Genomic DNA, 24623 nt, shown 5'->3' on the forward strand with positions numbered 1-24623 from the left:
AAATAAAATCACAAGTTCATAAATGTACATCTTAATTGTCAAAAATAGTTTTTTTGGGGTGGTTAAAGGATGCCTTTCAAATAGTCTTTTAAAATTTTATTCTCACAAAATTCAATTCTCGTTGCATGCAAATATTCAAATTGTTATATTTTTTTAATGTATACATTTTGACACAACTTTGTGATAATTCTTTGACTTTTTTTCTGGTCCCCCCAGGCCCCCCAAAAAATCAAAATTTCGCATTACTGGTCTGATACACTCCTCAAAATATTGTTAAACTGTGTAATTTCCAATTGCTTTTTCGTGCGGGTGTACCTAATGACCTGACCACCATTCCCTGCCTTGAGTTTGACTGGGCCTTTTCTTACTGTCGTGCCTCTGCGAACCACAATCACTGCTGACTTACTTCTTCCAGAATGAGTTGTGTCTTGAATTCCTAGTGTTGATATTAACCTAAAAGGAAGTCGGGAGTTTCCGTGGTATTCCAATCCCAAAGACAGAAACCACCAAAACCACGTCCTCTTCCTCCTCCTCCACCTCCTCCTCCTCCTCACCCACAACCTCTCACACATCCCAGTGACACACATACTGACTTAGTATGTGTGTAGACTTCTTGGGTGGTCCAAGAGCACGCTCTTGCCGTAAACTAAAGTGACTGGCAGGTTTTGAAGGGAGAACATGGCAACCCGTTACATTTTGTGGTGAAAATCTGAGTAAAGTTCAGATACATTATTTTAGGCTCAATGGATGCAAAGTAACATTTTAACTTGTTTGTTTTCTTCACAAGTATTTGGAACGAAGGGACTATATAATGACATGAAAAATATTGTCATACTGGACAAAAAAAAAGAAAGAAATTATGAGCAAACAACACAAATTAGGGGCTGAAGAGAATAGTCAACAAGTTGACCTTATTACTCTGCACTGACGTTTTATCAATCGCTCATGTTTTTGGCATTTTGTCTTCCAATCAGCCGTTTTACACAAGACTAGAGGCAGAATAAGAATGAGGGGAAAGCTTCATGCCCTGAGGGAAAACATGCTTTTTTTTTAACCCCCGCACCCCTTTATTCCTTTCCCAAAAGAGCCAATACAATGCCTTGAAGACAGATGTGTTGCGTGACCTGTTGTAGTTAAAGTGAAACTCCTCGACAATGAAATCATGTTTGCAGTCAGAAATCTTTCACAACGGGACTTTTCACTCGAGCAAATTTGATCTCAGACGTAAACACACACACACACGCACACACACGCGCACACACACACACACACACACACAAAAACGTACGTGTACTCTTTATTTTTATTCCAATAGTGTATAAGTATGAGCATACACTTATTTGACACTTCATATAGTCAGCGTAGAAAGAAAAAAACGGGAAAGAAATAGCGAAATTTACGATCAGCATTCACTTTCACTTACTTCAATTTCTTGCATAATGTCATTTATTTTGCTTCCTCTATCTTTCATTTTTATTACTTTTATCCTGTCTTCAAGCGTTAAAGCTTTTCTTTTCTTCACTCCTTGGTCTGCAAAGGTCTGTTTTGTAGCCATTTTAGCAATGCAACGTTTGTGCTGCGTCTGAAAATAACAATAAATACTTCCTGTACAATTGCGCATGTGTAAACCAGTGTGACGGTTGTTGTTGCCGTTTCCGAGCGAAGCAGTAAGAGGTTGCATGAGACTTTTGCAGAAGGCTTGTTTTCGTTGTAGTGAACCTTATTGCAAGGCTATGGTGAAGAAAAGGTTTTTTGTATTATGCAACAGGGGGACTTTTCGTTGTAGGGGAAAGCAGAAAAGAGGGAATGGCTTTCATGCATGAAGATTTTTTTACACTAGGGGGAGTTTTGCACATGTAGGTTTCATTATAGAGGAGTTTCACTGTAATTACAGATGGATCGGTGCAATTTGGGGCCCGTTTCATTCAGGTCTGAATATTGACATCTCCCACTTGGTCAATAAATTTGTATAAATACAAACTTAGCTCTAAAATAATAACAGTATATATGCGTCATCATACAATTGATTTGTTAGGTAGGATGACCTTATTACAATACAGTTGAGTTTCTTGGCACTTTGAGCTAAAGTTGCAGTGGACTTCAATATCTCCCTCTAGAGCACATCTATTACATTGCAGCAACGTGCTCACAGTAAAGAACTTTTGCCTTACTTGGATTTTGCACCAAATGCAAGCAAATTCAGTAGACCTTGTAAAGTTGAACACGATCCATGATGGTAATTTTTCCCTGCCCTCCCAACAAAAAAAGAGAAATTGAAAATGATATAACTTGATTAATGTAGCAGTCATAAAACCATGATAGCTGTATTGCTGTATAATTCTTTTACACACTATTTGGCCTATTTGAAACATTGGACTCATGGGAGAATTTGTGCATTGTCTCGGTTTATCCAAGCATGGAAAAAGTCAACGGGATCGATGCAGGAAGCTTTCTTATTCCAGACAGTGCATGATAAGCTGCTCAGGAAGAAGAAAGTAGTGAATAACTGGAACCAACTACCGGTATATAGATTTTACATCTCAATGCACACTTTTCATGGGGATTTTAAAAGATGTTGATGTCATGTTCACAATAATAAGCTTCTTAAGTGATGATGGTCCATGAATTAAGAAGACATGGCACCCAAAACTCGTCTTATGCTGGTTGGCTTTTCGTCATGTTGCCCTCTGAACGCAGACACTTGCTTCTTAATTTAAGAGAGAGCACGAGATGTTGCTCGGGAAAACCGAATTGAGGAAAAATTGAAACCTGTTAGCTGGTTTTACAGTACATTGCGTGTTTGTGGTATGAATAGTTGCACTTTGATGTCACTGTTTGAGAAATGCGTGCAAAATCTACTGCTCAGGAAGAAGAAAATAGAATCAAAGTGGACCCTGCTATCTGCTTTCATGTCACATTGAATGCTCGTTGTGTGATTAGTCGTATTTTAATGACGCTGCCGCCTACTGCCTGGAGACAGCTGGGATAGGCTCCAGCACCCCCCGCGACCCTAGTGAGGATCAAGCGGTTAGGAAGATGAATGAATGAATGCCATGAGAATGAGCTTAACTGAGGATAATGCATGATATGCTGCTCGGTAAGAAAAGACGAAAAGGAAACTTACTTTGTTGTTGCCATACAGGAAATCAGCTTTTTTTAAAAACTTTATTCAGGAAATGGATCAATGGATGTATAATTTTCAAGATGGGGCACGATATGATGCTAAAGAAGAGGGGAAAAAAACAAAGTAGAAGGTATTGGTTAACAATATTCTAATCTGGTATGGGGTCTTTTGGAGTCTTTGTCAACTCTCTTGGCGTCTTGCTGACGTACGTGTGTGTATGTGTGTGTGTGTGTGTGTGTGTGTGTGTGTGTGTGCGTGTGCGTGTGCGTGTGCGTGTGCGTGCGTGTGCGTGCGTGCGTGCATGCGCTTGCGCACACTTGTTTATTTGTGCCACAGCCGAGCCTTGCTGTTTACAAGCCTCTGTAAACAGGGGAAGGCCACCATAACAAAAAAAGGGCGCCTGTAAAATTGATTATGAGCAATAATAAACACAAAGATCCGCTTCTCTAACTTAACAACTCAGAGTAATTTACTTCCCCCATCCCAAGTTATTTGGCTAACACGCTTCAGTTAAAATCCGCCGGAAAGCAAATTAAAAGGCAGATGCGTGCAGGGAAATACGCAGGAAGAGTTTTGTATGTTTGGCCCTAACTGTACTCTCGAAGAAGCCAAACAATGAGATGAAAAATTCACAAATATTTGGTAAATATGACACCTGCAAAAACAAGGGAGAAAAACACAAGATGGGAAATACACAAGGAAGAAGAAAATAAAATAAATAAAATGACATAAATATTATATGGACAATAGAAAGTCATGCCAAAAATATTGGACAAAATGTAAAAAATAATATGTCGTGTGTCATCCCTTGCTGCACACATGGAGCACTGAATTGTGTTTCAGCAGAGGGCGGTCTGAGTAAGGACCTTCAAACGACATACATTTTCTTTCATCCATCCATCCATTTTCCACAGTATGGCATTTTATGACATTAATGGAGAGCCGTCAGCATTTGTTCATACCTACGAAATATTTGCAAGTCGACCATTCGTGAGTTGAAGACGACTTGCATATTAAAAAATAATTTCAATACACAAACTTGTGGAAAAATATTGCATAACAAAGTTATTTTGCTAATGCGCTTCAGTTAATGGTCATCAGAAAGCATGGCGGGCCGATGTTTACATCCGGCACCTGGCCTTCTAAAGCACTTTTCTTACTTCGCGTATCCTTTTAAGGACAGTGGCGGAGTTTCATGACAGGTTGCGTAAATATCAGCCGGATCCGCGCATGAACTTTCTGGGAGGCTGCTGTTTAACCCCAAAAAAAGCAAACATGCTGCTTGTCCTGCTTGACCCTGTCACTGAGCTTGTGCTGCCACACAGTTGGGTGTGCGTGAATTGGCATGAGTGTAACTCTCATCACCTCCCATGTGACTGAATGTATTTATGTGTGAGTGCCTGCGCGTGTGTGTGTGTGTGTGTGTCTGTGCGCCGTGTGTTTATGTGCATGTGCACACTTAAAGAGCACATTGTATTCCAGTGTTTCAGCTGAGAGAGCAGATGTGGTCTATTGTACATACCGTACAGGTGCAGAGAGTGTTGCGGAAGCCCCGGCGAGTAATGAAAACGTTCCTGCGGTTGCGTGATGGGTTCACGCCTAAAATATTCTGCAATTGACACGAGAGACGCTGTCCTTCCACACACTCTCGAGCAATGGAAACGTTTGGCTATTCAACCTTGAGCAATGCCTTGTCAACAAGTGACAACTATTTGACAAGTGGTGGAAAAGCCTTGATTGTTTTTTTTTCCCCTCCACTTTTCTTCGGGCACTCTGGTTTCCTCCCACATTCCAAAAACATGCGTGGCAGGTTGATTGGGCACACCAAATTGCCCCACGGTGTGAGTGTGAGCGCTGATGGTTGTTCATCTATGTGTGCCCTGCGATTGGCTGGCAACAGGTTCAGGGTGTCCCCCGCCTACTGCCTGAAGAAAGCTGGGATAGGCTCCAGCATGCGCTGCTACCCTCGTGAGTATAACTGCATTAGAAGATGGATGAATGGATAAAAAAATAAAAGAAATTGAAACATATTCGCAAAATATTAAACAGTAGATAATATTTAATAGTATTAAAAAGAAAATTGGAGTATATCACAACATGTGAGGTAGCATTGGATAATTACAAAAATAGTGGACGCAAAGCACAACTCCATTCTTAGTTCATTGGTTTAAAGAGTGTTTTTTTATTTTTTAAATAACTCCAGATAATGTAATTTTTTTGCCAGTAACATAAAGTGGCAGGCAGAACCATTCTGTGCTCTTCCACTAGATGGCAGAAATTCCAATTAACTTGTGTATCCAGCTGTTGCCATTCACATCACAGAAAAATGGCAAAATGTTGACCGAAACAGATTCACATTTCGCCCTGTGCAAATTGGGAGGAGATCACCATTCCCTCGATACCGCTTTAATCTGTAGAATCGTGTTTTGCCGGGTGTATTTTTCTCATGTCAAATAATGTATGTGCCGCGGCTCTTACTAGTGGAGCCACGCAGTGCATAAATGTCACCTTTTACTGCCGGGTAATCCCAAAAATGATTGTGATAAGACTCGGGGTGAAGCAGGCTGACAGGAGATGGCAAACCAGCTTGATGGACATCCGCGGGGCAGCGGAAATGCAATTCAACAATGTGACTCCAACATTTTTGGCTTCAGGGCTCTTCTCTCTCCTGAGTGCTTTTGGCCCACTCTGAGCACACATTTGGATTGGTTATGAAAACATCCGATGGACAGGCAGGGGAAGGAAAAAAAGGGGAAAAAAAGAAAAACAAGCGAGCCAGGCAGCACAACACGCTTTAATTTGAACCTTATGCCGACTCCCAGTTCTTTCCAGAGATTGAGTGCAATCCGAATATTAAAGAGTGGACACTTGCAAACGATGTAGTCCAACTATGAAAGTACACACTTGGTTATTGATACGTTTTCATAATATGGCTCCACAACCACATGAAGCAAAACGACAAGAAAATGTCAAATTTAATCCATAGCCAAAGGAAAGAGGAGAGATCTCTTCAAATTGTGTGGTATTGCTATCATGGAAAGTAATACCAAATTTTTTATCAAACAAAAAAATGGGAACACGTATGAAGGATGAAAAAAAGCCATAATTTTCTTTAAAGTATACCGTACATTGAAAAATACACAAATGAAAAAAAATTACATTTAAAAAAGAAAAATATTGGGAACAGACAAAAGCAGAAAAATATTTACCTGAAAAAAACAATATTAAGACAAAAAGTACAAAAAATGACAATATTTAACGACAAATGTATAATATTACAAAATACTAAAATATCAAAAAAATATCCCAATTTGACACTCAATTAAAAAATAAGACGAAATAAAGTCTGAGACAAAAAGTACAAAAGCAATGAGGTGAAAGACACACAAAGGACAAAAATATAGCATCATTAAAAAAAACATTTCAGATTATGTATATTATGTATGACTGTCCTCAAATAACGCACACACATCAAAATAGAAGGAGAACAGCCAATTAATGCCAAAACAAAAGGATGATGGCTCTCTGCATCACTTTAGTGGCAGCTCGGTTCAGCAAAGGTCGAGGTCACATCAAATCCTCACCATGGCAACTGCACCTTCAGCTGAGGAAGGTTTCAGAGAAAGTCGCTTATTTCCAAGAAAAGCGTCAAATAAAAATGAGCATCCTGGACTTAACAACCTTGGACTCGTTGACCATGAAGTGTCTCCTAGAAGTCAGTTGAGTTAGCCAATGCCTGTCGTCGTTGCAGAATTTCATTGGCAATCCTGATATGTCTTCCTCCGTCATCAACATTTATTGCACTTTTTCATTTGCCACTCAACTGTTCACAAAGGCCGAACCAGAAATATTAAACCTTTTAGTTGTAGTCGTGGAATCATGAAAAACACGTTAAAAATGAAAAAAAATATGAAAAACACAGAGTATTAGATGAAAATTAACGAAATACTAGAAACATCAGTATGTTCAAGTTCAAGTACAACTTTATTGTCCAATGTGCTGTATGTGCAACATACACAGCACAGCACATTGATGAACAGATGAAATGTCTTCTCTCTCAAGACAACATGTAAAAAGAGGAGCCGCTGCAGGTGCCCGTGCCACCATCAAAAGAAAATTTAACATGAAGTGACAAAAAAAATACAAGACAACACATAAAACACAGACAATCGTGCAATCTGAACCACTTTCCTGCATACACTTTGTTGTTTGAAGCAGTTCTAGATGAAAGAGGAGCGAATCAAAGTTTCCTTTTCCTGAAGTACTGAGGTGGAAAAATGCAAAAAAATAAAAATCCTCAAATATTAGAAAGAAATGGCAAACTATTCTTTTTAGATTTATTTTTCTTTCAAGGTACGAGTTGCCGTTTTGTGGACTTCGAGGTGGCATTTTTGAAATTAGTGTCAGAAAATACATTTCGAGAAACACACATCCATGTCTGATGAAACTAATCAGTCTGCATTTTATTAAGTCCCCACATGGCTTCACCAACTCTCTCTTTTGGGAAGATTTCTCAGCTTTTGTTTGCGATCCCAACATCTTCTCTGGGGCGGAGGCCACCACTGTATCTGCCGCTTCGGGGGTTAACGCACATGTTGCACGTTTTGGGGCCGTTAGGCCACATTTCCCGCCTCAACCCGGCTTCCTTCCACATCTTGCCTCGACAGCTCGCTTCCACTCAGACCAGATGTTTCTTGTCCAAGCTAAGCATTGCTAGCGTACTTGGACGATGCGACGCGGCGACCTCGGGGGGGGGGGGCATCTCGACATCTCGACACTCCATAGGAAGCAAAACGCTGACCCCAACTTGACATGCTGTTGACAAATCTGCGTTCATTGTGTTTCTCGCCACGTTTCCCTCACCTCAAGATGGAAATTCTAAACAGGATGCAGTAACCCCCCCCCCGTGTCTGCACACTGGCTCCTGGCACTTCAACATTTGCCACACCGAGAACCCCTCTGGCTCCGAGCAGGAAGGCACGCACATGCGCTGGAAATGGTTGTCGCTAATATACGGTTAGCCAACTGTGGGCTTGGAAATGCAGTTGCGGGATGGCTTTGGAACTACTAAACATTGCCCGCATACAGGGTTTAATTCCGAGTTATAAAACGAGCCTTCCTTCTTCAGTTGACAAGTTTCCTTTGCTTATCTTGCATTGTTTCATCTTCGTTTGGTCCTAACCAGGTGTGGGCCAGCAAGAACCTCTCTGCTGGTCTAAACTATCAGAAGCGCTGACCTTCATCTATCACCAAGTTTTAGTTCCATGAAATTGTAGTTATTTCTTCCTCATAGTTTATTCCCTTCATTTGGTAGCTTTATCTCAGCTGTGCTGCTCTCATTACAATATGTGGATGTTATTAATGTATTCCTTATTTATTTAGTCGGTCCAGTCAGGTATCAGCCTCTGTGTTGCCATGTCAAATTAGTTAGAATCACTGTCATCAGCGACAGGTGAGCAAATGCGAAGCGGTTTAAAATTTTTTTTGACTAAATGTCTTGCCTTAAAATACAAGTCTAACAAGTGTGATTGATTGATTGATTTATATATTTTGTGAGAAGCGGACTTGTGATAGATAGATACTTTAGGATATGGTAGAAATCATTTGCACTGACGACGTGCCAATGGGCATGAACCACACTTGAAAATTGCAAGCAGGCCAAACATCCGCACCTTTTTCTCTCTTTCACTTCAGTAAAAAATTCCCAGGTTTGTACGCATTTGCCCACATCCTGTCACGGGCGGCAAACTGACTATTTTTCTTGTTTCTTTACAACTCTTTCTTGGAATTGTAGAACGCTAATCTTGCGAGCCAGCCCGTTTGGCGACAGCTCAGGTATGTAACCTGGCAAATCACTCTTCTTGTAAAACCTCACAATCTTTCTGAAACGGCAGCTTCATAGCAACCGCGGGATATCATAACTATACGAGTGCGCCGACATTTATGCTGGGGCGATAAATACCGCAATATCCGAGCTTGAAATAGTTCAACCGTGAAACGAACAGAGCATTCCTTCTGTCTGTCGTGGATGTTTGGAATAACTTCTCAGGCTGGCTTTTATGCCATTATCCAGCCAAGAGCCTTCGCTTTTGTGCTAATAAACACCCTTTCCTGCAAATAAATACACTCTTTCTTCCCAACATCCTCTGCTTTGTGCATGGAAACTCACTCGTCGCCTCGCTCGTTTCTCCTGAAGCAGTTTCCTGTGACTTCTTTTGTGAGGCGGACAAAGGCTGAGTTTTGATAGTGACGCATCATTTGCCTGTCTCCTCCCGGCTTCAATGCTGATGTGTCCTATTCAAAGCTTGCACACTTCCCATTTATGTCAAAAAGGGGGAATTAGTGTTCATTTGGTTTGCATTTGCCCGGCGTGTATGGTCGCATTGTGCAGCAGCTCCAGTGATTTAGAGTTTAAATTGGATTAAAAGTCGGAGCCAGGATGAAGCAACTCAAGTCACGGCGCCGTAAACAAGTCCCACTTCCTTGCCGCTGCCCTTAATTTGTCAAATACGTTTCACGCTGTATTTGAAGGCAACAATTCAAACCTTTTTCCAATATTTCTTTTTCATTAAAGAATGGATGGATGACATTTAAACAGTCCTGTTCATCATACTGTTCACATTTTGATGTGAGATCAGTACAACACCAAACAACTAATAACAGTACTCTCAGCCAAACTTCAGTCCAAACTTTTCGGACCGAAGATCGACTTTTCGATCAAGCAACCTCCCGCGATCGACCCGTTACCGCGCACGGGCACATACAGTACATACACACGCATGCATACACACCAACAGCCTGACACGGAGGCATGCCACGCACTTTTGCAGCATGTTAACTATCGTAGATCACACGTACCATTTTAAAGTGCTTCCCTTGGGCCTCTAGATTCATATTCTTTGCCCGTGCCCTCGGTGAATTGTACACGAAACAAACTCTGAATGAGAATAATAACGATAAAAGAGCTCAACAGCTCTGATCACAAGTTGCAACTGCAGACTGCTGAGCGCTAACAACTTCTGGTGACGCAGGTTAAAGATTTGCCTGCTTTATTTTATTTAATTTTTTGAATACTTTTTGTGAAAATGAGACTCATAGGATGATTAGGGTGCAGTGCGCATTAACACAAATAATAATTAATATGCACAAAGACACAAATGGTTGTTTTTTTCTCTAAACCCCTCGCGATCGACCTAGGACCAGTCCGCGATCTACCGGTCGATCACGATCAACGTAATGGACATCCCTGGTTTATAGTGTCATCAGCAGGTTGCAACAGAGATTTTTGCCGTTCTGCTTCTTGTCAGAACCCACCAGTAAGTTTCGCAAAAAGTACTGAAACATTGAACAGTTGGCTGTCCATAATGCACATGCCAAAAACTGCCACTGCAGTGGGGGACGTACATCCATAAATTTCACAAAGATCAAATTAAGTTTAGGTGTTACGCCTAGGAGAGCATATTATGTTCATCCAGAAATATCACTAGTCAGCCACATGCCTCTGTTTTTTGGGAGAGGACGTATATTTATGTTGCTTGTGTAAAAAAAGGCCTCTGTTCTGTAACACAAGCCGCACTGAAACATATGAATCAGGATACACATCCAGTAACAGCACTCATAACACTTAAACGATCTTTTTCTGCAGGTTTAAATGCATTAAGACGAGCGATCGGAGCAGCCAACGAGCCGTCGGACCAGCAGCTGATGGGCAAAGTGACGGTCACTCTGTCTGACTTGCAGTGGGCCATGTCAGTGGTGAAGCCCAGTGCCATGAGGGAGGTCTCCATTGATGTGCCCAAGGTAAGCATCAGCCCATGAAGACTTTAAAGTGGAAGTCCAAAACGTTCTTGGAAATAATTTTTGCTCGTGCCCTCACTAGTCGAAACACCAATTTATCGAACTTAAAAACAAGCAAAGATTTTTTTGTTTCGAATTAGTCCCTGAATGTACATGTACACTGTATATTATGTTTAAACACAGTTTCAAATAAGTTTGGCTAACCACCAAAAGCACATCGCTAGCGTACGATGACGTTCATTAGCCAAAGGCTGAACTGGACAATTTTTTTTCGCAAGGTAACTCGCAACTCAAGCACATTTTTCTGACGCTTGGGGTAAGTTGGTACACCTCAGTAGTGTTTCAGAAAAAAACAGGGAAAACAAACACAGTACCGTATTTTCACGACTATTCGACGCACCGTACTAATGGCCGCAGTCTCATTAATGGGTGACATTTCTGTATTTTACACATACACAGGATGCATCGTACGAATGGCCGCAGTTTTACAGTGGTAAAACATACGCCTGCTTAAACATACGGCATGCATGCGCGCACTCTAACACGTTAGCTTGAAGCATACGGTAGCATGCCAAGACATACAGATAAGCTAAAAACACGTTTTTAAAAAGGCAACGAAAGCAGAACTGAGTTCGGGTGTATTTTATTTAGCCATCGTACAATGTTCTCACCTTTTTCGATCAATCATCACCCAGAAATCCATCAAAGTCCTCATCCTCTGTATCAGAAGCAGAGGACTGCACATCCCAGTTGTCATTGAACGCATCACATGCTAAAGTGTGAGTTTCTACGCATTGCCGAGCGGAAAGAAGGAGCAGCAACAGCAAAGTCAACATTTCTCTCATGAGAAGCTTTCCCACATTTGAAAGTAAAGAACAGAGCGAAACATGGTGGCAGCACTTGTGTGTGTAGAAAGAATTGAACAATTGTGCAAGTACCGTAATCCATCAAAAACGCCGCGTTCCCTCTCGTTGTTGCGTATTGTGGCGTAACTCGCCAAGCGCTGCCTCTCACTCTTTGTAAAGTTGTGTTTGCCACCGATCATCCATTGTTCCCATGCCGTTTGCAACTTTACTTTGAACGCCCGGTTGATGCCAATGTCCAGTGGTTGGAGTTCTTTAGTCAAGCCTCCGGGAATAACGGCAAGCTCAGAGTTCATTTGCTTGACTTGTTTTTTCACCGCTGCTGTGAGATGGGCACGCATGCCAAAAGCATAACCGGTGGCTTTAAGTTTGAACTGAGCTTCGTAGGCGTGTCTTTTTGTCGAATTTATTTTCAGGGGTTCTTAGAAACCAAAACCGGAGTTGTTTTGCAACAATGCACATTGCCACACTCTATACAAGTGTTGGTACTGGCTTGAGGCGTCCCTTTAGCGTCCACTTACACGCCCACCCTTCACCATTGGCGGACTAGCTTGCCTGTCCTCTCTCTCCCTCTCTCTCTCTCTCTCCCTCTCCGTATATGTATATATACACGCCCACCCTTCCCTGATTGGTCGACTTCTTTCCCGCATGCCTGGCCACAGTCACTTCTGCCTTTTCTCTGTATAAACAGCGTGTCGGCTGTCAGTCAGATTTTGGAACTCAGCGCATATAAAGGACGCTCCGCACCATAAGGCGCCCTGTCCATTTTGGAGAAAATTTAAGACTTTTAATGGCGCCTTATAGTCGTGAAAATACGGTACATGTATTTTTATTTTTCTCATCAACTGTCCGCTACACACCCAGAAATTTTTGGGTCTCGACCCACTTGCTAAGAACCACTGCTCTAAAAGGCACTGTGTTGCCTTTGAAATGGCAGAACCACGGCACGCCCTTTACCTTCTTGCCTTCAGTCCAACTACAGCCATATGAGCGCACAGTGCTCATATGGCTTTTAAACAATTGATTTGATTATTATTTTTATTATTTTAAGTAAATTTCAAAAAAATGAAAGACCAGATTGAAGCTAAATTTTTTTGAACAGACATTCTCCAACTATTTGCCGTGTGAACACTTTTCCGGTGCCATAATCTGATCACAGTAAATCGTGGCTATGCTAATGCTAACACTGCTAGGTGCTAAGAGTTGGCTCCCTGGTTGAGGTACAAAAGGTGAATTTTTCAGTGACTTGCTAGGTTTTACAGACAAAAACAAAACGTTGACTTAGCAAATAGTGAACCACGACTATGCAGGTGATGACGCCACTATCGAGGCTTTCCCTTGATCTAATCCACCTCCCTCCATCTAATTGATACCCAACACCACAAGATAATCTTAAATCACACAGAGTAGCATGGCCTCTCTTTTTACTTTCATCTGGCTTCTTCTTAAAAAAAGTGACCCCGAGTGTAGAAAAAAAAAGCACGTGGGGGGGGCGGAAGAAAGTGGCAGGATGCAGGATGTTTTGACATTGCAAGTGTAGGACATTATGGACAGGAAGAAGGTTAACATCATCCTCAGTTGGTAATTCAAAGCAGATGGGCTCACCGAGGGTTCCTGGCAGACACCAACATAAAAAAAAGAAGAGAAAAATGAAGACGATATGTCCATCCTATCTTGTGTGCACCGCCTCTTTGCCACATTGTGCACATCCAGCGATGTTCACTCCTTATGGCCAGTTCCTGGAACTGGAAAGTGACCCCCACCCCTCCTCCTTGGCATCAGAGCTGAAAGGCTCGCCACAGAGCGTTGGACTTGATTATATCCACATGAGTGCAAACATTTGTTTCTAATCCCTTTTATATAAGAAACTTCCAGCGGAGGCCGGATGAATGCGCGTGCCTCAAGTTTGTTGGAAGTCCTCTCCTATCACGTCGGCAGGCATTTCAGCACAACGTATGCTTCCATGTCAAGAAGCATTTTTTCATTTTATGACACGGTACCTCATCTTTTTGTCTTACTCATCACGAATTCAGTGACACAATTTTGACACCACAGTGATATAGTTGTTAGCACATCTGGCTCACAGCGGAGAGGTTAAATTCACGGCTTTGCACGTTCCAAAAACATGTTTGATTCTTTCAAGACTCTTCATTGAATATGATCGTGAATGGTTGTTTGTCAGTATGTGCCCTGTGATTTATTGACGACCATTCCAGCGTGTTCCCATCCTATCCTCCAACGTGAGCTGGCTCACACATGACCCTAATGCCGACAAGTGTAATAGAAAAAGGATGGATTTCAATGAGGTTCAAATGGTATACACTAACCGCCCCCCCCATATTCTAAAAACTGCCTGCCTGTCTGCACAATTCAGTAAATATCCATCATACCTTAGTTTTCTTACCAAAAATGTGTCTGTATGTGTGTGTGTGTGTATGTGTGTGTGTGTGTGTGCGCGCGTGTGTGTGTTTTCAGGAAACTGATTGAACAGTTAGCAATATTCTAATTCGGGGAGTGTATTATACACAAATAGAGGAAAAAAATGCCTTTGGCAGCGGCAGGGGGTTCATAAAGACTGGGTGCATCTTATTCTCACGAAACTACGGTTATACAAATAATCAACAGTGGCCATATAAAAAAAACCTCCACAGTTGCACGGAAAATGTTTTCAAGCAAAAAAAAAAAGGTTCACACTTTCTCTGTTCTGCAAAACAAAAAATAAAAAACACAAAAAACAAAACAGCATGTTATCCTCATTCAAGACTGAATTGGAGAGTGTAATTCTCCCTTACTGGTGGCTAGTCAAGGGTGTATACCCTGCACACAAAAATATCAGGAAGAACTACTCAAAAACAATTATTATTCAATCAAAACACTTTTAGATGATAAATAGCCTAAGTGCAAAATACGCAAATAATAGTAAAGATATTACAAAAATGATGAGCTAGCCAGCAGTCCAGTTTTTACGCCCAAAGTCAGCTGGGATAAGTTCCAGCTCACCCTAATGAGGACAAGTGAAAATGGATGGATGGATTTTGACCAGTTTCGTGAAAATCCACCTGTCGACATTTCAATCAAACAAAGTTATGGCTGCAGGCTTTCTAGAATTACAGATTGTCCAGTCTGCCAATAAGAATGCCTGTTGCATAAGACACATGTTTATTGGTTGTTTGCTGACATACAAGCACATTGTAAATGTATTTGAAGTAGAAAAAACAACAACCGTACAACTTACAGAAAATAGTGTACGAATTATAGTGTATGTGCTTTATGTGTTTTTAAGAAGCGGGCCCTCATGGGTTGGGTTATAATCGAAGGTTGAGTCAATATGTCAGTATGAGCTGCGGTTGACATCAGCTCCCGTATGAACGTGCTCATTGATTAATAAACAGCTGAGAAATGCATTGCCGACTGTAGCTCTCCTTTCCCACATGCGAGGTCATCATATTATGGATACTGTCAAAACCTCCAAGAAGCAAATTCTCGAGAAAACTTGATTAAAAGAAAATGTATCAGAGGTGAACAACGTACTTTGAAAAGGACAAGCAAGAGAACACTAAGAGTCTTGCATAGTGTATGTTCATACAAATCGAGATATGTGGCATCTGTACAAAAAGCTGTTCAAATTTCAGCTTCTAAACATATTCCTCCCTTCGCGAGGCCATCAAAGCGCCAGCTTCTCTTGTAAAGTTCACAAAACAACAGTAAAAGATAATAAGCGGTTCATCTTCAAAAAAGAAACACATCAAGATGAGTGAGCGAGGCGTGAGTCAAAGCGTCGACCTTGTAATTCCACAAACGTGACTCAGTCGCCTGGCCATTAATTCTAGTGTGCTGGCCATGCGACTGTTAAAATCTTCCAAGTAAGAATGCCATGCAAAGTCTCGAGAGGAATGATTAGCATTTTGCTGAGTAACACGTCTCGGGCCTAACGCACGCCAGCTCAACGTCCATAAAACCTACATGCAATGTGGCCACACAGTCTGCTGCAGCTGTGTTAGGAGAGAAGATGCCTTTTCTGTGCCAGTAGGGGGCAGCGTGGAAGATGACCAAATCATAAATAAAATAGTAGAAGAGAGAGGCCGATTAAACATAGACAGACCTTTCAATCACTTCATTCATCAGAAACATATCACTTGATATCGTGATGCAATGTTGATGGTCGCAAATTTGTTGTATCATGATCCGACTGGTAATGTGATATTATCGGTATCATGGGAACATTTGGTATTTTATTTTAGATATTTTTTTCCAAAAATCCTTGACGTGCTATTTGTTATGTAGTGATACTGTTGGAATTATTCCCCACTCACTGCTCCCCTCGGTCATCCCGTCTGCCCGTTCCGCGCCAGCACGTGCGGGCTGCAATGACGAATCTGGACATGTGCCGGTCCCTTCCCGCGGATCTCCCCAGCTGTGGCTCCACTTGGACCTCGTAGTGGCAGCAATGACCCTTCGTGGGGTTGGTGTTGCTGGCCCCCGCGGGCTTTCTCGGCCGACGGTTAGCCTTAGAACTGGTGCGGCTCCAGACCCAAAGTCAAAATCGGCTAAGTATGTTGAATGCCAACATTGAACGAATAAGTTAATCTGGAACTAGAAATGCATATGCTGGTTAAAAATAGCCCTTTGAGCAACTCGTAGAAAAGTTTACAAACTATAAATTTACTCGATTTTGTGATGCATGAAATAGTTTTTCTCTAATATACTGATCAGCAACCAGTCGCTGCATCTTGATGTTACTGTAATGGTATAGTTGGAAAAATATCAACATACACTACTCACAAAAAGTTGGGGATATTTGGTTTTCAGCTGAAAGTTATTGAAAATATAAAACGTTCACGCTGCAGTGATATCATATCATGAAAGTAGGACATTTAGGGAGAAGGAGCCACTTGTGATTTCCTCATTTCAGACAACTAATTGAAAGAAAAGTTAACAACAATCGTGGGTACACCACAACAAAAAATGCCCACATCTCAATAACTCATCATGTTCCCTCAAGCATCAATTACAGCTTGACACTGGCGTTTCATGCTGTTCATAAGTCGATTTATTGTCTGCTGGGGCCTAGTATCCCACCCTTCTTGAGGAGCAGTTCTGCGGTGCACAGTTTTGAGCCTCGACACAGCAACTCCATGTTGCTTCCATGTTGTCATGTGGTGTTCCACAGGGCTCAATTCTGGGGCCTCTGCTGTTCTCGCTGTATCTGCTCCCATTGGGCTCCATCTTAAGGAAATATGGTATTCCCTTCCACTGCTACACAGATGACTGCCAGATCTATGTCCCACTGAGCAAGAAAGACGCGTTCTCATTAAGGCCACTCCTATCCTGTCTGGAAGAAATCAAAACTTGGATGGCACAAAATGTCTTGAAATTCAATGAAAAGAAGACAGAGGTGATATTGTTTGTTCTCAGTGGCCCTTGTACATCCCATCCTGTAGACTTGGGCCCCCTGTCTCCGTATCTTAAGTCAACAGTCTCAAACCATTTTCTTAGCATGAGATGTGGCCAAAGGACATCCACTTCTACATCTTCCTCTGACTCGTCCAGTCGCTTGTTATTTCCGTTAAAACCTGTTGATGACACTCTGTGACACTTGAAGCTCGGTGGCCACTTCCGTCTGGGAACGTCCTGTTTGATGCATCACAATGGCAAGGTACTGTTGATCCATTGTTAGGCACATCATGGTCTCATTTGGTTGAATTGTGAACAGCATGAAGATGATGACTCTTTCAACATCAGCTCTTAATTAAACCACGACATTTATTCCTCCATTGAAGGACCAAACGCCTGTTGTTAATTTTGCCGTTAAAGAACAGTACCTTGTGCAAAAAGTACTGAAACATTCAACAGTTGGACATGTGCATTCAAAAACTTAGATAAGCTCTCATTAAGTTCACCTGTAAAGATTTGAATGCATTTTAGGATTGTGCTGAAATTTCACCCAAGAGTCAAATGTCGCTAATCTTTTGTGACTAGTGTATATGGAGACGCCTGCACAGGAAAATCCAAAAGTCAGTACTTAGTATTATTATGATGTATCATCGATTCACCCCACCCCCCCTCCCCCAAAAAAAGAAACGATTAGTATGCAATCCTGTTTTCAATGTATTCTTTGCTTCATTTGGAAAATATTGTGAGGTATTGTTACTGTCTGTATCATTCACCGTCGTACCGCTGCTTTTTCACTTTTTTTTTCTTTCAATCCCGGCTGTCTAAACAAACATTTTGGCTTCCCGGTCTATCTCTCTCTCATCCCCTCCTCCCTTTCTTCTTCTCCCGCCCGTTCACCCCCCCCCCCCCGTATAACCCCCCCCCCCCCCCCCCACACACACACACACACTCGGTGCAAATTGCAGCTTGTGATCAGAACTGTTGCGCTCTATCTTTTAACGTCATTCTCAGTCAGAGTTTGCTTCGTGTACAATTCACCGAGGTCACGAGCAAAGAATAGGAGCACTTTAAAACGGTACGTGTGAGCTACGATAGTTAACAGGCTGCAAAAGTGCATCGCATGCCTCCGTTTCAGGCTGTTTCTCATCAGGGCGTGTGTGCGTGCGCGCGCAGGTGCGTGCCGGTATGGGTAGATCCCGGGAGGTTAATTGATCGAAAAGTAGATCTTCGATTCAAAAAGTTTGAGCACCCTTGTCTTACAACATTCCCTTTAAAATAGCTTTTAGATTATTTGATTTGGGAAAAAAAAATTGGATTTTACGTCACTGCTTCAAAACCAGGAACAATAACGTTTACTACTTTCCTATTAGCTATTTAGTTACATTTTTGACACCACGATGCATACTGGAGGCCACTGGTCCCCAACTCCTGGTCTGCAGCTCTGTGCCATTTGGTACCAGGAGGTACGGGCGTGTGTGTGTGTGTGTGCGTGCATGTGTGCCTGTGTGTGTGTGTGTGTTTGTGTGTGTGTGTGTGTGTGTGTGTATAAGAGCATATACGTCACGATGGAGAGTGTATGTCATCAGGGGTGTGTATACTTTTCATATCCACTCTATGTTCAAGTGATACATCTGGACTGAGGGACAAGCTTGTCGAGTAGGAGCCGTTTGCAGAAGTTAGGACGATTCTTTGCGGCACCGGCCATGCGTTTTTCCGATGTAATTAAATCATCTTTCTGGCATTTATTTTAATGTTATGATGTCATTGCAAGTTTTTGTGTAAACAATCGTCGTTAGGGTCGCTCTTGCACATTTCCTGCAACTCTGTTCTGCTTCTCTGTTCCTGTATCATCGGTAATCCCTTTCCCCTCAAGCATTTATGACTTTGGAAACAGATACGTTTTTCCCCATCTGGGAAACAGGTGGAAGATATAAGCGTTTTGCCAGGAGCATTCTTCTATTTGTTTTCCATCAGTGGAAACTGGTTTTGGCACGACTACAGCATGTCCATAGTTTTTTTTTTTTTTAAAGGGGCCCGTTACAGACAGCCATTCAAAGTGAATGAAGGCAGATGGCGAGAGGTTATGTGAACCGCGCAAGAATGCACGGGGATTTGAATGAAAACGGACGAAAGTGTTGCAAGTGCCCCATGGCGTGGATTTGGAGACGTGAAGAGTGGAATGACTTGTGCGTGGAAGCGATAGTGTGGGGGAAAATGCTGGCTTCCCGCCCTCGCTCAGACAAGCGGCCGTTGGCTGACTCTCACACCGGCTCATAATTCAACCGGAATTTTCAGTTCCTCGTGTCCTTCCAAATATTTCCTTCAATGCTTCAAACGCTTTTTGTCCATCCGGAACAATTTATCGCCCTCCGTTTTGTCTGAGAGGTCTTCACTGAGACTAGCTTCTGCATACAATCAGGTTGTTTGTGCGATCCGTCAAGCATTTCGGGTAGGGCCGAGCGATTTTGAAATAAAATCTAATTGCTTCCCTCGCCATCCCTTCAATCTTACGATTGTAATTTAAGATGCAATGTTTTTCAAGGTCCTCCTCCCCTGTGTTTTTGACAAACAAAAGCAATAGATGAATCTGCATTTGATGACATTATATGTGTTGTGGTCCACCAAAATGAACATAAAAGAATCATTTGAAGGCTGTTTATTTTTCTACTTCAATTAGAGTTAACTTGCTTGGACTTAAGCATTAAGCGACGGCAACGTCACCAAATTCTAGTGAACGTGTGGCTAAACATAAGTAACTAAGTCTTAAACCAGGTTACACCAATAATGCAATAAAGTCTGTGTTTTTGTCACTTTTCCTGTTCCATTAAAACAGTTACTTTGTAAACACATGGAGTGCACTTCTTCAGCACTGAACTTATCGAGACTCTGAATATATAGCTACATTATTTAATTTTTTATTTTATTTTTTTGCCGCATTTAGTCCATTTTATTGATCATTGTTCTGTTCTGGCGGGTGTGTGTGTCTTGGCTACTTCTGGCGGTATAATTTAGCCATTGAGACACACCCAAAGACGACTCTCACAATGGAAAAATGGAAGCTGCATTCATATGAGTGATTTTATTTTTGTTGCATTTATAAAATGCCTGAATGTGTTTGCTGCACTGTTTTCAATTCGTGTGTTGCTGAAAAGACCACATCACAATGCGATTGGTTAGCCCATCAATGGCATTTTGCATTATTTGTTATCATAAAGCTAAACAGACTTTCCAAGGTAAAGATATGTATGCGGTTATTTGAAATATAGAACCCGTAGTTCTTGGTTTTATGTTTAGTTTAACATTGTACTTCAAAATAAAGAATTTTTTTTATCATTGTTCGCTGTCTGACAAGCTGCTAACTTGTTAATGTAGTTGAGTTGAGTTCCTTGCCACCTTACAGCACCCATATCTCAAATTTTAAGTGAGACAAAGCAAAAAAATTGGACTAACGATGGCCCCTACAAAAGTCATGTCACTCGTATCTTAAGCCGCAAGTGTATTTTGTCATTCTTGCTGAAGAAAATTGTCCAATATCACTCACCCCGATGCAGGTTCGCTGGGCTGACGTCGGTGGTATGGAGGATGTGAAGCTGAAACTGAAGCAGGCCGTGGAGTGGCCACTCAGGCACCCGGAGGCTTTCACCCGCATGGGCATCCAGCCACCAAAGGGGGTCTTGCTGTATGGACCACCGGGCTGCTCCAAGACCATGATCGCCAAAGCCCTGGCCAATGAAAGTGGCCTCAACTTCCTGGCCATCAAAGTGAGTTTGCCTCTCTTTATGTCAATTCCTTTTCCCTTCTACTTGCTCAAAGTAGCATTGTTGATTCTTTTTCACGAGTTCATGGTCACATCTGAAAACACTTGAAATCCCCAATTTTGGATCATAGGCTTGACAAGTTTTCACAGATCCCAGTGTCCATGTATAGGTCAAAGGTCATGGTCAAAACTAGATAAAATAGAGTAACCACAACACTTGTTTATTAGTCTATAATTTTCATCTGATTGTCTCGATACTTGATGAACGAACTAGTAATGTAGTTGATGCAGATAAACGCGCAGAGGATTGATTTTTGGTTCAGATTGACCTTGAACTTTAGAGCAAAGTTCATCAGTAACAAGTTGAAAAATGTACATGCCACCAACAACATCAAGTCGTATGCCAACCTAAAGGATGAAAGCTCTTTATATCAGTCATTATTTCCTTAATTTAATTTTACTAGATGGCACAATGAAGGGAAAACATGGGGGGGGGGGGGGGTTCGCATGTAAAAACATCGCCATAGACCACCACCATTAAATCCGGGCACCAGTACAACATCATTTTACCATGGTACGTTAAGTGTGAGCTCATGACCTAATAGGCTTGTTTTTGTTTTTGACTGATGGATTAATATCAAATAATGTTCATGTGTTAAAACCCATTATGCATTCATCAAATGATATGCCGCCGCGGTCTTAACATGTCCGTCAACGTCTTCGAAAAGAGGCTTCCCCCCAATGACCCCGAGAGGGGCATCTTGCCGCCCCACTTCCTGTGCAAAGAGCTTCCTTGTGTGACCCTTGAACCCGTGTTTGTCTATTTTCATTCATCACCTCAACCACTGTCACCTCAGCCTTTCTCCCCGCCTCCGTTCATTCACACCGTCCTGACAGAGATGGATGTGCCAAATTGGCGAGTTGTTGATCAGTGGTTGTCTTTCGGGAAGTCGCGGCTGCATGAGGAAATGTGCATGTTAATTAAGAAGCCCCCCCCCCCCAACCCCTGAAAAAAAATACACTTATGTTAAACGTGTAAACTTATTCAACTCAAAACAAAACCTGTTTATAGTCATGTTTATTCATGAACCATCAGCTCTGTAATTGTGTGTTTAGGTTTTGAATGTATATTTTTGTCCTCATGGCTTGGTTGCTGCAATACTAGGGTGGCTCAAACGATTGGAGACAAATCCCATTTGTTTTTAATGTACTTGGCCCAAAAATATGATTGTCGTTCTCATTCTCTGCACATATTCTATGATCATTTGCGTTGTGTGGGAAAAGTCATACTACATGTGTTTCTTTCTTGGCATATGTTGGTGCCAAGAAAGTTGCGACGGTTACAGAGTATGGTGATGTCGCTAAATCCAAAAAAGATTTTTATTAAAGTATTCTTGCATTTTTGATTGCGATATCATGAAAGACGGCAGTCGTGATCGCATCGAACCATCTATATGCAAATTGTGTTCCAAGTGAAAATCAAGCAACAATTCTTAAAATGAGGGACTCTGCACTCGAAAACATATTTTTCTAATACAATAACAACAACAAATCAGAAATATCGAAATCCCAAAACCTAGAGTAAATTCAAAGAAACAGGCATCATTTTCCGACTGAGCACCTCCAAATTACCCAGAAACCATAAATATAGCTTTGGCACTCCCCAAATAAATTTTTGGCCAGTGACCCGCTGAAAAACATCAAAAGACACACACACACGCACACACACACACACACACACACACACGCACACACACACACACACACACACACACACGCACACACGCACACACACACACACACACACACACACACACACACACACACACACACACACACACACACACACGCACACACACAGTCCGTACCTCTATGTCATCAGTCACCTCGCACAGGCCTTGGCGCTGCCACCCGAGAAGAACGAACCAGGGCTCTATGAGTCAGCCTACACACTTAACTGCAGCAGACGAAAAGGCTGCGAGGTGAAATGCCCTCTCCTGTGTCGCCCCAGAGGTGTTGAAAGGGTCAACTTCAGAGGGAGGAAGTTCTCCCTGGGAGAAGTGGATGTTTTTCCGCTCAATCTAAGCTAAGCAAGAGAAGTGAGTCTCAAGAATTAACCAGTGTTGACGTAAAAGTTGAGAAACAGTTTCGCCACAGCCAAGACTTGGCCTTCTGACTGGTGCGCACTGGCTGGCGTCCATCCGTTTGCGATGGTTGACGAGAACGAGCACTGAGTGAGGATGCAGACTCTTCCATTCACTTCTTGGGCTAGCACTCAGGCAGAAACGGAGGCCTTTGAATGCCAACTCAAATCACCGCACTATTTCGTTTATATTATGATGTTAATGACCACCTCTTAACCCATTGGAATGCTTTTTGGCAACTTCAAAATAACGATAACGTCGCTGCAAATGGGTGAATTCATGTCTTAAGTACAATTTCTTAATCTATAAAAATGTTTGCTGAAATCCACCACTGTTGACTTTTCAGGGTCCTGAATTGCTGAGCAAGTACGTTGGCGAGTCTGAAAGAGCCGTGAGAGAGGTCAGTCCTGTTTTTACTTTACATCAGACCTACAACAGAAGAAATCACATTTACCCAGCTCTGACTTTTGCAAAGCAACTACAAGATACTGGTCCGAGTTTTACTTTCCCCGAGTTCGGTGGCTTGAAAACTATGACAAATTCCTTTTTCATGCAACTATTGTCACATCAGAGCCAAACAAAAATCCAGATTTTATTTAGGGGCATGTCTTTTTGTCAAAGCCCTATTTATTTATTGATTGATTTAGAGAATAAAAGTCCTTTCTGCACATTCTTGGCACAAGTTAAAACTCATTGGCTCTTTTACATGGTGTTTGTCATTCACTCCATAAACCGCGTCATCTTCCCTCATGAATGTGACACTCCTTTTCTGCTTCCTGCTGCGAAACAAAATGTATTTAAACGATACATGTACATTATTGATTTCAGTTTGTGGTGCCCGAACTTCCAACTTGTCGTTATTTTTCTCCCTCATAATCACAAGCCGAGATAAGCCACCACCAACTACAGGCCTCTTCTAGTCATTGCAGTGGTTTACTAACCCGAATTTCACAGACAAGTTGGAGGAGACCCTCTTCCACGCCTACCCGTTGAAAAATGTTCTTTTCGAACTATGAGTCACACTTTTTTTTTCTCCATTGTTTGTCCTGCTTCTTATACTCAGCTGCAGCTTGAAAACGTAGAGCTCTGACTCGCACCCAAAGCCCCATTCCCGAATCATGTAGATGTTCTTTTGGCGATTGGCAAATCGTTTTGGTGCATTACCGCCGCTGGCCAGAATGTGGTGGTAATACATTACAAGTATTTGCCAACCACCCAAAGAGGAGGAGGAGTTGTAGTGGTCGTAGTCATGGCAACGAATGTATGACATATCGCTAGTTTAGCATGTGACTTTCAATGATTCACAGCAGAAAAAGGCACGATAATGGACCCGGACGGATTTCGCCCTGCCACAATGCAATGCAGGATTGTAGTTAAGGTCAGCCGTTTTAACCTAAAAGAAGAAGTGGAAGTGTCATTCGACTGGAACTCTTACTACTGTGAACACATGGTGTGTTTGGAAATTCACTCTGACTCCCGAACACCACTCCAAGAGTCTGTGTGTTCATACTCACCGATCATTAATTTCCAAATGTAGCATATGT

General features: G+C 42.0%; 1 protein-coding gene across 3 annotated transcripts in view; it reads left to right on the forward strand.

Annotated features, from left to right (window-relative positions):
* spata5 (spermatogenesis associated 5) overlaps positions 1 to 24623 on the forward strand; it is a 145449-nt gene that overhangs the window by 8475 nt on the left and 112351 nt on the right. For all 3 annotated transcript variants that reach the window (XM_052059286.1, XM_052059295.1, XM_052059278.1), the window contains exons 11-13: positions 10770 to 10924; positions 20730 to 20939; positions 23426 to 23479. In XM_052059286.1, coding sequence (XP_051915246.1) covers positions 10770 to 10924; positions 20730 to 20939; positions 23426 to 23479 — 419 coding nt within the window. The remainder of the gene's footprint in view (positions 1 to 10769; positions 10925 to 20729; positions 20940 to 23425; positions 23480 to 24623) is intronic.

Source organism: Hippocampus zosterae, chromosome 1, assembly GCF_025434085.1.
Source record: "Hippocampus zosterae strain Florida chromosome 1, ASM2543408v3, whole genome shotgun sequence".
Lineage (NCBI taxonomy): Eukaryota > Metazoa > Chordata > Actinopteri > Syngnathiformes > Syngnathidae > Hippocampus > Hippocampus zosterae.